At 42.3% G+C, this 16204-nt stretch overlaps 1 protein-coding gene across 6 annotated transcripts in view; it reads left to right on the forward strand.

Moving 5' to 3' along the window:
• Nucleotides 1-16204, forward strand: part of NR5A2 (nuclear receptor subfamily 5 group A member 2) — a 162882-nt gene that overhangs the window by 120100 nt on the left and 26578 nt on the right. For all 6 annotated transcript variants that reach the window (XM_084851537.1, XM_084851541.1, XM_084851536.1 and 3 more), the window contains exon 6: nucleotides 603-750. In XM_084851537.1, coding sequence (XP_084707663.1) covers nucleotides 603-750 — 148 coding nt within the window. The remainder of the gene's footprint in view (nucleotides 1-602; nucleotides 751-16204) is intronic.

The raw sequence follows: 16204 nt of genomic DNA on the forward strand, positions 1-16204 counted from the left end.
TTGTGTGTGGATGGTGCTGTTTTGGCTACATAAACAACTGCACTCATGCCTGAACATCAGACATGGAGGAAATTATTCCAGAATGGTTCATGGCGACATAGAAACACACAACAAAACAATGCAACATCTTACCTTGACAGAATACAAGAAGCAGATAAAACAGCAAGAGCAAGAGTGTTATTTTATATCTATATGTGCATAGTTATGGAAGCCACGTTTGTACTGCATCCTGCCTCATAAGCTGAGAGGGACGTACATGGTGTCGGCCCATTTTAACCTCACAAGAACCCTGTCAGATAAGTTAGGCTAGATACAATGTTAAATGTGTATTGCATTTAATGGGTCTAGCTTATTTTTTCCTTAAGAACAGCTATGACAAGGACACTTCAGGATCGAGATCGCTGCATGTAAGACGAATTTTTTAAAAAGACAATCTCTGCTTCCCTACTGCCATAGTCTCTATGAAAGTGGCTTCTCTCACCCTCAAAGCTGCTATTAGACCCAAGAGTACTAAATGACTGCATTTACCAAAGTGTGAGGAGATGATGATGATGATGAACCTAGCTATGATGACCCAACAGAAATATTATACTATTTTTCAGGTGGATTACTCAGTCATAGCATCTCAAGCAGGAGCAACACTCAACAATCTTATGAGCCACGCACAGGAGCTAGTAGCAAAACTACGATCTCTGCAGTTTGATCTACGAGAGTTTGTGTGTCTCAAATTTTTGGTGCTATTCAGTTTAGGTAAGAATTCTTATTATTTAATCATTACTTAGATGGGCATGATTAGCTGTATCATCCTGTTTTGTTATTTCCCACTCACAAAACCCCACTGCGAGCAGGCTCTTTTCAAGACTCAGAGAGGCCTGGGGGTGAATGTGTCAAGGCCACCTTTTTCCTCTGTGGTGGTGTATCATTTGTCAATAGCGATGTGGGCCCCTCATGTATGAGGAAATAGCCTCCATTGCCTTCCCTTAAAAAGGAGGGTCTCACTATAACCCTTTCAAGTACATGTTATGAGTCTCATATCCTCAGAGAACAATTTCTGAACTACACTTTGCCTGGGTTTACACATGCAGCAGAGTGAGGTGGGAAAGAGGTGACACTGCTGAAGTGTACCACTTCAGAACACAGGAGCAAAAAAACATTTTTAATGCTTCCGCACATTAAAAACAAAACAAAACGCCCTGCAAATAGAAACTGAGCAAATCAGGGAGAGAGTTTCTAGCCCATTCATTTACCTGCTTAGCTGATGTTGTATTTACAGGGAGGGGTTGTTTGTCTGTTTAATGTAGTCGAGCATCAAAAATGTGACCATCACCACCCCACAGTCTGGAGTAGTGTAATCGATTCAATTTCCACTGCCTCAGCTTTGAATCACCCCATTCTGCTTGCATGGATGGACCAGACCTAAGGTTCCTCACATGTTGTTATCAGCACATGTTGAGAGCAAGTGGGAAGAATAGTGGAGTAGCAACAGTATCTAGAGTGAACAGGTTTTGCCTATCAACTGCTTCCCATGTATAGAATCATAGAATAGTAGGGTTGGAAGGGGCCTACAAGGCCATCAAGTCCAACCCCCTGCTCAATGCAGGAATCCAATGCAGGAAATGTATGCCATTTATTATATAGAACTATGCATAGCTTTTCCTTTTGGTTCTGTTTCTGGGCATGCTAGAATTTGATGGAATGCTGGGAGAACTGGGCAGGTTTTGGAGGGGGATATATAGATTTCTATCCAGCCCTTGAATAAAAGATGTATCAACGACATGGTTTCCAAAATTAAAATAATATAATAAAATGCAAATTTACACCAAGATAAATAAAAAAGCAGCCTAAGCAGCCTAGATAAGCCTATCTTAAGGAGCGCCTCCAGCAACACCAGACAGGCCGCTTAACAAGATCAGCCTTGGATGGCCTTCTTTCTGTCCCATCAGTCAGGACAGCTAGACTGGTGGGGACGAGGGAGAGGGCCTTCTCTGTGGTGACCCCCACTCTGTGGAACTCCCTCCCTAGTGAGCTCCACCATGCCCCCTCTTTAATGAGCTTCCGCTGCGCATTAAAAACGTGGTTGTTCAGACAGGCATTTAGGGTGGGTTAGAGTATTTTTAGAAAATGTTGTTTTAATGTTTAATTTTACTATTTTAGACTGTTCTATTATACACTCTGTACATCGCCCAGAGTGGCTGGGTGACCAGCCAGATGGGCGATTAATAAATTTAATAAATAAATGAGATAAATAAGGTAAGACAACTATTTTAAGCAAATACCATAGAAACTTTTTCATAGATTAAAAACTCAGTCTTTCTTTACAATATCTTTGTTACTGAATTCTAATCTCTTAACAGAGCAATGCTATGGAGGTTGGGGAGGGAGGGCATTCATGGCGGAAGAACCATGGTTGAGAATGGGAGAGGCAGTGTTGTGTAGTGGTTGGGGTGTTGGACTGGGACTTGGGAGATCTGGGTTCTGATCCCCATGCCTCAGCCCTTCTGGGTTCCAGCAGATCCAGAGCTTCTTCCAATCTGCCCCTGACTCACACCCAGAATGACATTTTGCTCTTACTGCCTGCGGAGCAGTACTGGTAGGGCAGCCACAGCGATGGAGCCTTGTGTCGCCAGTCAGAGGAGGACCTCTGCAGCATATCTCCATCTCATTGAGTGGACCTCCCTCTCCGCCCAGAAAGGGGAGAGTATCCTATGCCCCTTGGAATGCTCTCCTAGGAAACATAGGATTAATTCAGTTGTTTTAAAAAATCATCATCTGCTTTAGTCTAGACAGCTTTTTTCACAGGAAAAATACCAGGTGGAAATATTGGTGTATTTAAAAAAACAACATGGAGAGGGATTATATTTTTAAAGGCCTTGTTGACATTGCAGCAAATCCATCATCATTATATAATAATAATAATAAAAGAATTATTATAGTTAATACTTTTTAAACCAATAATGAAAGGTACTCTAACAACACAATCCTATACATAGCTACCCAGAAATAAGCTCCATTGAATTCAATAGGACTTACTCCCAGGTAAGGGTGTAGGATTGTAGACTGACAGCACAATCCTATACATGTCTCCTCAGAAGTAAGTTCCACTGCATTCAAGGCTAAGGCTGCAATATTAGGCACACTTAACTGGGAAATTTATTTATTTATTTATTCATTTATTTATTTTATTAATTACATTTATATCCTCCTTAAGGAACCCAAGGCAGCATACATAATCAACCTCCTCTCCATTTTATCCTCACAACAACAACCCTGTGAGGCTGAGACTCTGTGACTGGCCCAAAGTCACCCAGAGCTTCCATGGCTGAGTGGGGACTAGAACCCGGATTTCCCGACTCCCAGTCCAACACTCTAGTCACTACACCACACCACACTGAATATGTCCCATTGAACATAATGGGAATGACATCTGAGTAGATTTGCCTGATATTGCACAGTGTAAACATTTGAATAAATAGGGATATTTTTCCTGAAAATACTCTTACGGATACTGTCTTTTCTAAAGAAGAGAGGTTGTGACATAAGAAGTAAAGAATAGGAAAGATACTTCCCATGAATAAAAAAAAATATTAGGAAGAAGGATTTTTATTGTATCAAAGATAAGAGATGTTTATGACAACTCTTTTGGCTTACGGAAGATTACTTAAATCAGCTTTTGCTCACTGATACTATTATACAGTGATAGTCAGCAAGGTAAAATAGAACAGTGCTAAATATTGTCTTTTCCATAGAGGCGTTTACAAAAAATTAAGTGTAAGAGGAAGGAAGGAAGGAAGGAAGGAAGGAAGGAAGGAAGGGAATCAATTGGACGTATATCACATAGTATATTAACTATCAGGAACATTCGTTTTTATTGTATTTTTCAGTTGTCAACTTTTGGGCTGGAAATTAAAAATAAATGGTCACAGTAGAATGAATAGCATGAGATGGACTTTGATATTGCTGTAAAGCAAGATGGTAATAAACGTGCATCTCAACCATCCAGGCTCAATGACAAAGAGTTCCCTTAATTCGGTCTTTCCCAAATTCACTACTGGGGCAAAATACACAGGATCCTCCAGATTTTGTTGCAAGTTGGGTCACCACAAAAGTAAGAGGCAAAGAACAGCTATTGCCTAGAATTTAGCTCTCCAGTCTTGTAAATATAATCTACAAGTGGAAACTGCTGGTCACAGGAAGAATAGAAACTTGCTGGGGAGGAAAGTGGAATATCATCCAGCAAGAGGGTATCCCATAGGGATCTCCGTCTAGTTATTTCATGGCTGCAGCAATGCATGTAAAGCATTCTGCTTTCCTGTGGTTTTCAGGACCAGGACCCAAACACTTAGCATGTGCCTTCGACCAATGTAAATATTTACACTGCAAAGGGCAAGGCCCTTAATTCTGTGGAATCCTCAGTCAGATCAGGAGATCCCAGGGGCAGCCATTTGAAGCCACACTAAGTTTCACAGGCAATTTATTGCAGTGTGAATCAGGCTGTCAGAGAGCTGGAACCTGTTGAATGCCAGGTAGCTAAGTCTCATGTACAGGATTAAAGAGTGCTATGATGCAAAGAAAGCCAATATGACACCATCTTGGGCTTTCCTAGTGATAAGTCCTCAGAACAGAGCTTTGCCAGGGTATACAACAGCCTTCCCCAACCTGGTGCCATCCAGATGTTTTGGATTGCAACTCCAGGCATTCCTGACCATTGACCATTCTGGCCGGGGTTGATGGAAGTTGAAGTCCAAAACATCTGGAGGATAGCAGCTTAGGGAAGGCACAACTGCTTTGCACAACTGCTAGCCAGGGAACAGGATGCTACTTTAGTGGAAGTGGCACAAGCCATTATTTGGGTTCTGGCACCTAAACATGGTTCTTTAGAATTATGTTGTTGGGGTTACCAGTACCAAGTCTTTTTGTCACTTCATTTGGTTTAAAGACTAAGAAAGTACTTGTCATATCTTGGCCAGGAATGGTTCCCTAAGATGGAAATGTACACAATATGCAGAGCTGAAGGGTCATATGCCATGGAAGCCACCACATGAGTGCAAATTGTTATTATATGTACATTAAATAAGCAAACTAGTTGCACCCTATTGGCATATTATACTATTTCTTGTATGGCCAGACCAGTGGAATGGGGTACCAGGCAAGTGCCCTGTGCAACATACTTTACTTCTGCTTTGAGGAGGCTTCCCTCAGAGGGTTTCCTTAGGCTTTACTTGTCATCATATCATGCCTGAAATACAAATGACCTTCTTAACTGCCAGCGTTTGCTCCTTCATCCTTTCTCACATATTGGAACTCAGTGGTTTTGCTTCAAATGCTCAAAATATGTGTGTGTTCATATCACTAACCAGGGTGGGTTGATTTAAATCAAGGCCATTTAACTCACCAAGAAAAAAAGACCAATTTAAATCACTGATTTAAGGCCCCCCCAAAAATCAATGTATTATTTAGATACTTCCTAAGTAAAAGTGCCTACTAATTGGTTACTGTAACCACAGAAACAAACTGTTTTATAATTAATAGTACTGACTCTGACTCCTTTGCAGAGATCAGGTAGTTACTAGGCATAAAAAAGGAGTAAAAGTCTATCAGCCAGGACAGCTAGACTGGTGGGGATGAGAGAGAGGGCCTTTTCTGTGGTGGCCCCCACTCTGTGGAACTCCCTCCCTAGGGAACTCCATCATGCCCCCTCTTTAATGAGCTTCCGTCGTGCATTAAAAACGTGGTTGTTCAGGCAGGCATTTGGGGTGGGTTAGGGTATTTTAAAAAAAAATTTATGGTAGAATTTTATTGTTTTAAATTGTTTTATGGTATGTTGTACATCGCCCAGAGCGGCTGGGTGACCAGCCAGATGGGTGATTAATAAATTTAATAATAAATAAATAAATAAAAGGTCACCCAGATGGATCAGTGGATGACACCTGTGGTGACATGCCAGTCCCTGGCTCCCAGTACCAAGCCATAATGTAAGTACGTGAACTATTGTGCTGCATTATGATTGATGAAGATGTTTTCCCTACAGTTCCTTCTTTACATAGGAAAGCAGCTTAAAAGCATATTTTATAAGATGGTCACAAGCTCATAAGATGCTCATAAATTTAATTTTAAGATATCATATGTTTGCATTTAGTTAGTTCAGATTTCATTTTCAACCATGTTATTTTAAAAAGAAAAAAATATATAGTTGAAAGGTTTTTAAAAAAAAAAATACATCCAATTTAAATCCTATTTTTTTAAAAAAAAATCTTTTTTTACCCCGAGACAGTCACAATTAATTCCAAAGAAGATGTATTTCCATAAACTGATATCAACACTACATTAGTTACTTGCCTATATGGGGTCTTGTTGGTGTTTATGGATTGTGTGGAAGGAGCCCATGCTTTCCCCTGCAAATGTACACAGGGGTTGAATCCAGACTCCCCATGAGCGGAGTCCTACTCACAGGATGCTCCCACTGGAGGATGAGTGGAAGTGATTTTTGCCAGATCCTCTTTCCCCCTGTGCCTGCCAAAATCTTCTCCAGAGTGTTGGGAGACCCTCCGGAACCACATAGTAGGTGGTGCTGAGGCCTGAAGGGGCAATAAACTGAAATTACCTTCTCCCTCCTTTCCTCCAGAAGGAGCCTCTACTAAATCTCTGTCCTTTCCTCAAATAGAAGGAGCTGTTTGTGCAAGTTTGGATCCAACCCAGAGCTTTGTATAAGTCCTGAAATAAGTCTGTGTGACTCTGTTATGCATCTTAATATTGAATCCATACATAGCTTAAACATAATACGATATAGATAGTTTTGTTAAAATCTGTTGTTCTCACCAAACGTATGCAGGCATAAATTCTTTTTAAAAAAACACCACCACCACCTTAGGACAAAATTAGGCATGAGCTAGCCTTAAGGTGCTCTGGTTCTACATTTGAGATTGTCTCTTCCCAGATAGGAAAGGAAAAGCTGCCCTAGCAGGAATTAATCTTTTCCCATAAATTAACTGGATGGACAGCAAGACATCTCTTACCTTAGTTTTGTATGTAAGATATTTTCTCACACATTAGGCAGTGCAACCAAAACGTCTAAGGAGCCATGTAGCCTGCTCTGTGATGAAATATTTAAAGCGATCCTTCGCCCTTCAGTAGTATTTTAAATTAGCTGAATATCTGAATTGCATTTGAAAAATGCTCACGTTTACTTTAAACAGTTTTTACATTTGATCACTTTCATCAGCCACTTCAAGTACTTTGCATTCATTTAGGATGTCTGCTGCTCCCTGCCCTGATATTTTAGGCTGTCTGGCAAGGAGGGGAGGCTTTGTTTCAAATGAAGAATAGAGAGAAAATCTCAGCCTTAGGGACCTATTTCTCTTCTTCAATACATGTATTGATCTCAGACATTTATATCCCACCTTTCCACTCATAGTGGTCCATAAGGAAGTTAACAATAATAGAAAATAAGTACTAACAAGATCAAACAATAATCATCAGGAAGCAATAAATAATCAATAGTAAAACTACAAATACTAAAACTACAACAAACAGTCAGAAACAGGGGGTGGGGGAGAGCACAAAACAACACGCAATTGTTCAATTAGGTCAAAGTCTCCCTGAAACAGAATAACCTTAGCTTAATGCCTGAATCTTAACCATGAGGGGGCCAAATGAACTTCTCTTTGAAGGCATTCCACTGCTTTGGCACCACCACTGGGAAGGCCCTATCTTGTTAAAATCTGAGGCAGTCACAATTAATTCCAAAGAAGATGTATTTCCATCCATTTTTTTCATCCATTGTCAACACCACCTGACCAGGTGTTGGGGGTGGGTGGGGCGTGGAATCAAAAGAGTTCACAGTGAACTTTTGGCATTGTGCCTTTTGGATTAATTTCACACAAATTCAAAATGTCAACAAGATTCTCACTTACTGCAAACTAGGGATGTACGAAAGTCACTTACCTGGTCCCGCAGCTTGCTTCGCGGTGCGGGGGAGGCACTTCGGTTCTCCCCCCGAAGTTCAGGCTGGGGGGGGAGGCGCCCCGCCTCGCCTGGCTGAAATTCAGGCCGGGGAGAAGCGCCCCGTCTCCCCGGCCACGAAATAAAAAAGTGAATTTTAAAAAAACACACACACACCCTTGATAAGCTACGTAACGATTTACATAGCCTATCACGGCTAGATTTCCAAAGTCAGCCATGATAGGCTACATAAATCGTTACGTAGCCTATCACGGGTGACTTTGAAAAAAAAAAAGCGCGTACGCAAATGTCGGCGCCCATGGGCGCCGCCATTTGCGTTCCTTATTTGGGCCCGGGCAGTCTACACAAATATTTACGTAGACTACGGCGAAAATAAGGGCAAAACGCTATTTGCGTTGCCGTTATTTTCGCCGTAGTCTATGTAAAACTTTACGTAGACTACCTGGGCCCAAATAAGGAAAGCAAATGGCGGCGCCCATGGGCGCCGCCATTTGCGTACGCGCTTTTTTTTTTTCAAAGTCACCCATGATAGGCTACATAACGATTTACATAGCCTATCACGGCTGACTTTGGAAATCTAGCCATGATAGGCTACGTAAATCGTTACGTAGCCTAAGACGGGTGTGTTGTGTTTTTTTTTAAATTCACTTTGTAATGGTGGCGGCGGCAGCCAGTCGGAAGACTGGCCACCGCCCCCGCCGAACCGCCGCCGAACTGCCGCCGGGACCCGCTGCCGAGAGGGACATTCGAGGGAGGTAAGTCCCATCCCGGGGGGGGCGGGGGCAGAGAATTTCACCGCCAATTTCAGGGGGCCGAATGCATTAGCATTCGGCCTCCCCGAGATTCGTGGAGAAATTCTCCACCATCCCTACTGCAAACACATGTTTTTCCTGAGAAATTCAACTCAGTTGTGCAGTCATTAATGCAAGGATGATCAATTCTCAAACCCAAGAAGTAAACACTTTAAACATTCAGTTTCTCAGACAGCAAGGAGGAGGAGGAGACATAGTTAATAACTAACTTTTTCAGTCTAAAGTTTCAAATTGTAGATACTCTAATTTCACATGGTAATAGCTGTTGTAAAATAAGATATTTTAAAAATGTAGAAATTATCATTTGAACCCCCCTCCCCCTGGTTAAAATATTTCATTTCTTACTAATATTTACTCAATAACTTTGGAGTTGCCACATAGTTTTCCCTAAAGTAAAATTCAAAACAAATTTGCAATTTTCTGTTCAGGTAGAACATCTGAGGAATGCTGAGAAATATTAAATGAGCCTCATAAAGGTTAGTGAATTCTTGGAATGGCTAACCTTTGGATGTGTTAGCCAGCCTTAGGAGTGTGTGAATTGCACACCCTCCTAAGTTACCACTCAATTTTACCGGAAGCCAAATTTGCAGTTCTTGGGGAATAAAACAACAAGTAATTTTGAGGAAAGCTAGCTAAGGCTGCAATCCTATCCACACTGACCTGGGAGTAAGTCACACTGAATTCAGCGAGGCTTACTTCTGAGTAGACATCAATAGGATTGTGCTGTAAGTTAGCCAAAAAATGGGGGGGGGGTTGAGCATTGTTCCTCCAACCCTAAACATGTTTACTCAAACTTAACTCCCCAGGTTGGACATTGTGAAAACATTCTTAGAATTGCTGCCTAAAATTAATTCACATTCTGGAACTCTACCGCTGGAACTGGGAAAGAGACACACCCATCCAGCTAGGGTAGCCACGTGTCCTACTTTACAGAGGACAGTCCTCTATTTGAAGGCATTCTCTGTCTGAAGGGCTGTCCAGTCCATGTCTGGTTTAAAGATAAAGATAAAGAACTATAAGAAGCCAGGAGAGGAGGCGCCTTGAAGTTGCCCATCGACAGTTAGCACCTGGACAGCAGACTAAGCAGTCACACAGGTCATCTGGCCAGTCTTCTTCATCTGGTGATATGTATTGTATTTCTGTTCAAATTATTGTATTTATTTCTAAATTTGCTTCTATACTTCTAAATTAGCATATGTAAATATTATGCAAATGTGTGTCCTCTTTCATCCTCTATTTTGGTGATGTGTTTCCTCTTGAAGTGGCTGTCCTACATTCAGTCCAGTCAGAACTATAAACCATAATTGTATTCTTTGAAACAAGTTACATTAGCTAACACACACACACACATACATAAGAACAGGACAGGAGTTGTTTTCTTTAGCCTTCTTTTTTCAGGTGTGCCTGCCCCGACCTCTTCCCCTGTGTACTGTGCCCTGTTTCTAGCAGTCCCAGCCATATCAACAGCAATCCAGACATCGTTTTCCCTTTACCAAAATTTTCCATTTGTCCTGCTAGCTTTCATTACTCAAACTCAGCAAGGATGATTGGTCAGAGCTTCCAACTGAACAGTTTGTAAAGTGAAATGCCAATAGGAAGAAAGTTAGACATCATTTGACCCATGTCCAGCCACTTGTCTGTCTGTCTGCTGAGCTTAATGCTAGAATAGGCAGCGACTGAGGGGTACTGCTCTCTTATCACTGTCAAGACCACAGATAAATGTACTTCATTTAAGAAATGAAGGCTTTATCAATGAGCAAATAATTGCAGAGCAACTATTGATCCCACGTCTCACTTAACAAGAGACAACTGGGACTTGTAGAAATGGTAAACATTTAATCATTATGTATGGCAAACATTGGGCTCTTACTGAAAGCAAAGAACACCTTGGTCTGCATGCCGGCTACAATGCCACCTTTTGCAACAACTGTGTAGGCTCTGTGCTAACTAAAACATTTAAAATCCTGAACTTTAGTAGCCCAAACTGAGTGCCAATGAATGCTGAATTTTGCCACCTGTTAAATTATGCAAATGAATCAAATTTGCATATCTTACATAATTTATTGTTCCTGCTGCTTGTGGGAAAAGGCATTTCATTTGTCCATTTCATCCATTTCATTTTTATTCGTAACCACTTCATTTCTTCTCGTTTCTTATTCATTTCGGGTTTTCTGCTAATTTTAATGGGCTACTCAGATAGTCGTCTTCTGCCTGTAACTTTGGTGTTTTCCATCCAAATGAAATGAAATATTCTCCCATAACATGATAGGAGAGGAGTGATGCTGGGGGAACACTTTTAGCCTGATTAACATGAGGACAGAATGATCTCATTCTCTATGCCATGGCAGATTTCGAATGTGTGGTTAGCAGAAAAGGTGAATAGTGTTTGGATCTGTCTGCAAGCATCCAGTGAAATCCTGTACATCAGAGTGGGCAACTTTGGGAGGTCCATTATCACCCCCTTGGACACACACACCCAAAGGCTGCCTCCTGCCCACTGGCAGATGCCAAAAATGAGGAGGGGATAAAAAAAAATGAAAAATAAAAACAAAATGGCAGCTGCTACAGAGCTCCACAAAGGACTCTTGTAGCAGCTTCAGAGCCCCCAAAGGGTCAAAATTAGCTTTCAGACAAGTTCCCTCACTAGAAGCCAGAAATATAAAACTTACGTTGACTGCCATTTTGTGTATTTAACTAACAACACCATGCAAGGTCTGGAGGGCCAATAGTGAATTAGGGCAACCAGGAGATAAACCTGCATTGGGGTTAATAGGTGGGAAGTTCAACATTTTATATGCTTAGAAGACATGTAAGCAACCCTCCATTGTTACAGTTGAGCAACGTGGTCAGTCCAAATGAGAGCTTTTCAAACCTTGCCTACACTTGAAACTCCACTTCTTGCCAAGTGGCCAAAGATCAGTAGTTCCAGTTCTGGAGAACAGGCAGCACCGTCCTGCTTGCCATGCACTTGCCACTGACTGCTCCTGGGGCCATATACTAGGATAAGGAAGGGGTCAAATCACCTATATCTGACTCTCTCTTTTTTTTTTTGCACTGCTTGTAAGGAGACAGTTTTCCTCTCATACATACTAACAGATGCACAAGTTCAGTCTGGAGGTAGGGATGTTCAAAACCTCCTTGAGAACACTTACTGGTCTTTTCTAAATTCTTCAGGCACCCCTCAGAAATTCTGCATACACAGGACCCTCCCCATTTGCCTCAAATTCTAGATGAAATTCTTTAACAGTCTCGGGATGAATAGAATGATCCTGTGAAATTTCCCTCATCTTTTACTTTCCCTCGCAGTTCCTTGGATGTTTCACATGGGCAGGGACCCGCAGTTTGGCTGTAATTTTGCTTTGTATGCAATTGGCCGGGGCTACAGAGCGGATTGTACTGCCCTTAACAACTTTTGATGGCTGCTCAGAGAGTCCAACCACATAGGTCTGAGGACAGTTTGTTCGGAATGCGTGAATTGGTTTGCCTTAAACATCTTATGTCTCTTGTTTAAGCTGCCTCAGTATCTCTGGAGGGTTTCTGTGTGTGAGAGAGATAGCCATTGGAAGTCTTTGTAATATATTCCTCACTAGGAGGAATCTACACCTTGCATGTAAGCACAACGAAGGCAGCAGAAGCTTTCAAAACAATCAGATTATAATGTCCTAATTTACACCCACTCAATTTCCACGTTCTCATACTGCCTGGCCTGGAAAGCATTAGCTCGCCCCACACTTTCAATAGTGTTAATGTGGTAAAAGAGGGCAGTTCAAGGAAGAGCAATGGACTGGCCAGGCTATATCTCCAGAAAGAACTAGGGATGCTGGAGAAATCCGAAACGGACTCTAATAAATCTGGATTGGTCTGTGATTTCCTCGGCGTTTAAAATGTTATTTACGGAAGCAGCGACTTCCTTATAAATTTAATATGGGTGTGTGGGTGTGGGTGTGTGCAGTATTATGCTTACCGGTAACATAGTGAGTGGTATGGGTGTTCTTTTTTTTCAATTTAAATCCAGATCTGCTGTAATTACTTCTGTGTTGCTAAACTTCCTGGAATTCCATAAAAGGACTCCAGTTCCTCTCATGGGTATAGCAGAGTTTCCTGAGAGGTTGCCTGTAGGGAAATGTTTCCTGCATGGAGGGAAGTGCCCATTGATAGCATTCTTGCCTTCAATCTTATACACACTTACCTGAGAGTAACTGTCATTGAAATCAGTAGGATTTACTTTTGAGTAGACATGCACAGACTTGAGCTGTAAATTAGTTAACTATCCCCAATGCTTCTCTGAGTTCCCACTGAACACAGCAATGCTTATGTCTGAGTAAACACATTGGCTGTAAGGCTATCTTTTTATTTTTTGGTAAGGGCACAGGGAAGTCTTGTCTTTCTCAGGAAACCTTGTGCTTCACTGCTCCAGTCCTCAAAGTGTTTAGAATCCACTGTCAGTTCTAACTGCAACAGGGTGCCAACCAACATTAAAAGAGGGAGTTTGGCTGAACTGACTTGTAGATCATGAAATGTGTGGCTTCATAAATACACCTGATCCATTTACATTCCTGGGACTAAGTGCCATTGAATTCATTGGGGCTTGCTTCTGTGTAGACTTGCATAGGAGTGCACTGTGCATCTGCTTGGAGTAGCAGTCTTAAGATCCCGCATCCCCGTCAATACTTCAGTGTAGTTTTTATCTATGAGAGGAGGATTGTCATCCTTAACCTTTGCCTGCTTCTTCTCCCTTTTGCTCACCACTTCAATGGATGGGGGGGGCTATTTAAAGTGCCTTTTCCCCCTCCCTGAATACAGTCACCATGCAGAGCTTTGCAGGGCCATTTTTAAAAGTTTTTTTAAGTAATTGCTTTAGATAAGGCACTCGCGCTTGGGTGAGAAAGGCGTTCTCCATTGCCTCCAAATCAGAAAGAAACCTTAAAGGCAATTTGCCTTCAGTGAGATTTCCCTCCCTCCTTGAAAAGACCTAGGCACAGGCAAACCCAACCCCAGGGATTTGCCAATGGAAGGGTAAACCAGAAAACCCAGACGGGATTAAATTCAATCCTAATACCCCTATGGAGGACAGAAGGAGGGGGTTTAACAATATCCCTAGTGGGAGAGCCCTCGACAGCAGTCGCTCACGCATTGACAGCTGTGCGGGGAAATACAAACTGTCCCATATAAGGACAGGGATATGAGTAACCCATGCCGATATACGGTCACCGAAGCGGGAAGGTGGAACACATCATTGGGAATCTGGGATTATGTTATGTGACACCGGGGAAGCGTCATGTGAACTGAGGGCAGCGGAAACTCTTTGGAAACTGAGTAAAGCGTAAGTGTAGATAGCCTCATACTGTTGCCTGTGTATTAGCTAGATTTTACCTACTGGACTCATATAGACAAGTTTCCATTACTGTTAGAATGTGGACAGTGTTTTAATTTTCTCAACATAATATTCTAATCTGGAAAAATACCTATCACACACTGGCCAAGTGGAAGCAGCCAAACAGAAGCACATATCTCAGTCCTTATTTCTGAGTAACATATGTATTGAAGGGTGATGCCAGCAAATATATGTTTCCTGAAATTTATGGAAATGCTTGGAATTCAGAAAGGATTGATTAGCATTCAAGGGAGGCGGTTGCTCAATATTTACACCACAGAGAGTTGGCAGAAGCAAATAATTGTACATAAAGCTGGTGCTTGTCTTAATTAAAGTGGTATAATAGGTGTTGGGTAAGTTTTTTTGTTTTCTAGTGAGCAAAGCAGTTTAGCAATGACCAGATATAACTCATTCTGAAGTTCAGAGTTTAAACCCAATCAATATGTATTTATAATAAGGGAAAAGTGAATAACATTTATTACAGGGTGGCAGCTAACAGGAATAGACAGTAGTGCCATTAGTTAAGTATATCTTTTTTTTCAAACAATCACTTCTGACAAAATATTTATCCTGAGGGTTTTTATTATAATTGCTCTTATTAATTGCTTGCTTGCTCTTTGGTACAATGCCCTTCATTTTTCACAGACAGTTCCTAGGATGAAAAACAAACAAACTGTTCATAATTGAACCTGGTGTTTATGCCATCTACCTCTTACAGTGTGGTCATTGTCTGGGTGCTGCAACATGTCCAATATGAAAACTGTAAACTGCATTTGAACCAGCTGGTACAGATTAGTTATTTGAATGTTGATGGACAGGAAGGGGGAAAACTGCCGTCAAATCAGATAATTGTACAGTTGATCTCCAGGGACACCCCCTCCCAAAATACCTGGCTCTGAGGAAGGATCTCCTGAGCCAGGCATTTGTGCCTGGCTGGGTCTTGGAAGACCCACACTGCCTGCTTTCCTAGCTTTTCATGGAGCAGCAGCTATAGGGTGGGAGACACAGCGCTAAAGGGGTGTGTGATCTGAGTTGGGCTGGGGCAGGGCAGGAGGCAGGGAGGGAGATGCAGTGAGCATGCTGGCAGGAAGAGACACGTGGTGAGAGGGGGAGACGAATGAGGTGGGCAGATGGCAAATGGATGCTGCAGCAGTGGGGGAGGGGGAGATGGACACAGCAGTGGCAGTGGTGGGTGGTGGCAACACGTGCTCTCCTGACTCAGGCAGCGGGAGAGCTTGGGCAGGCACTGCTTGGATATGTAAAAAGGCCTTCTGTCTCACAGGGCTATCCCTGCCCTTAGGCAGAATAAGGCAGCCACTTAAGGCAGCAGGTGCTGGAGGGTCAAGGGGGGAATGGCAAGTTGAAGGACAGAGCTGTGTTCCACGAGGCCTGCTGTGTACTCCCTAAGCTAGGTCCAGTGAAGGACACCGTTCTATCACCATTAGTGAAGTAAGATTCAACTGCTAGTTGAATCTGTACATAGAATGGGGTGGTGGGTGCCATCTTGTCTTTCACCTCAGGCAGCAAAATGTCTTGAGCTGGCCCTGATATTTCATCACTGCCAGGTTAGGCATGTGAATACTGATTTCGTTCATTATGAGAGCTCAAGTTGGGGCACCTGGATTCTAGTTGTAGCTGAAGAACTGAGTCACTGGGACTATAATCCACAACCAGCAAAGTCTGATTTAAAGCAGGTAGTAACAGTACTGGTAGTGTGAAGTCATGACCCACTGACAGTTTTGGTCTTGGAAACGTCCCAGTGTCATGTGTTAAGATCACAACTTAATCATGGGGCTCTTGAGAGATGAGCCAAGACTTGGGTAAGCTATGATGCCTCTCTTTATCATCTAATACTGGTGAGGCAGTTGATATTCCAAACCAGTCCCACTACTTGGGACTGGATGAGGACCAATAAACTCAGTCCAGACAAGATGGAGAAACTTCTTGTGTGTGGCTTGTCTGTCCTATTAAGTGCTTTGGAGGGGCTTGCACTGCTGCCGATCCCCCCCCCAAGAACTAGGTTCATAGTTTGGGGGTGCTCTTAGATCCAGCATTGTCT

This window comes from Heloderma suspectum, chromosome 4 (genome assembly GCF_057233095.1).
Source record: "Heloderma suspectum isolate Gila_16-S chromosome 4, 16-S_ref, whole genome shotgun sequence".
Taxonomy (NCBI): domain Eukaryota; kingdom Metazoa; phylum Chordata; class Lepidosauria; order Squamata; family Helodermatidae; genus Heloderma; species Heloderma suspectum.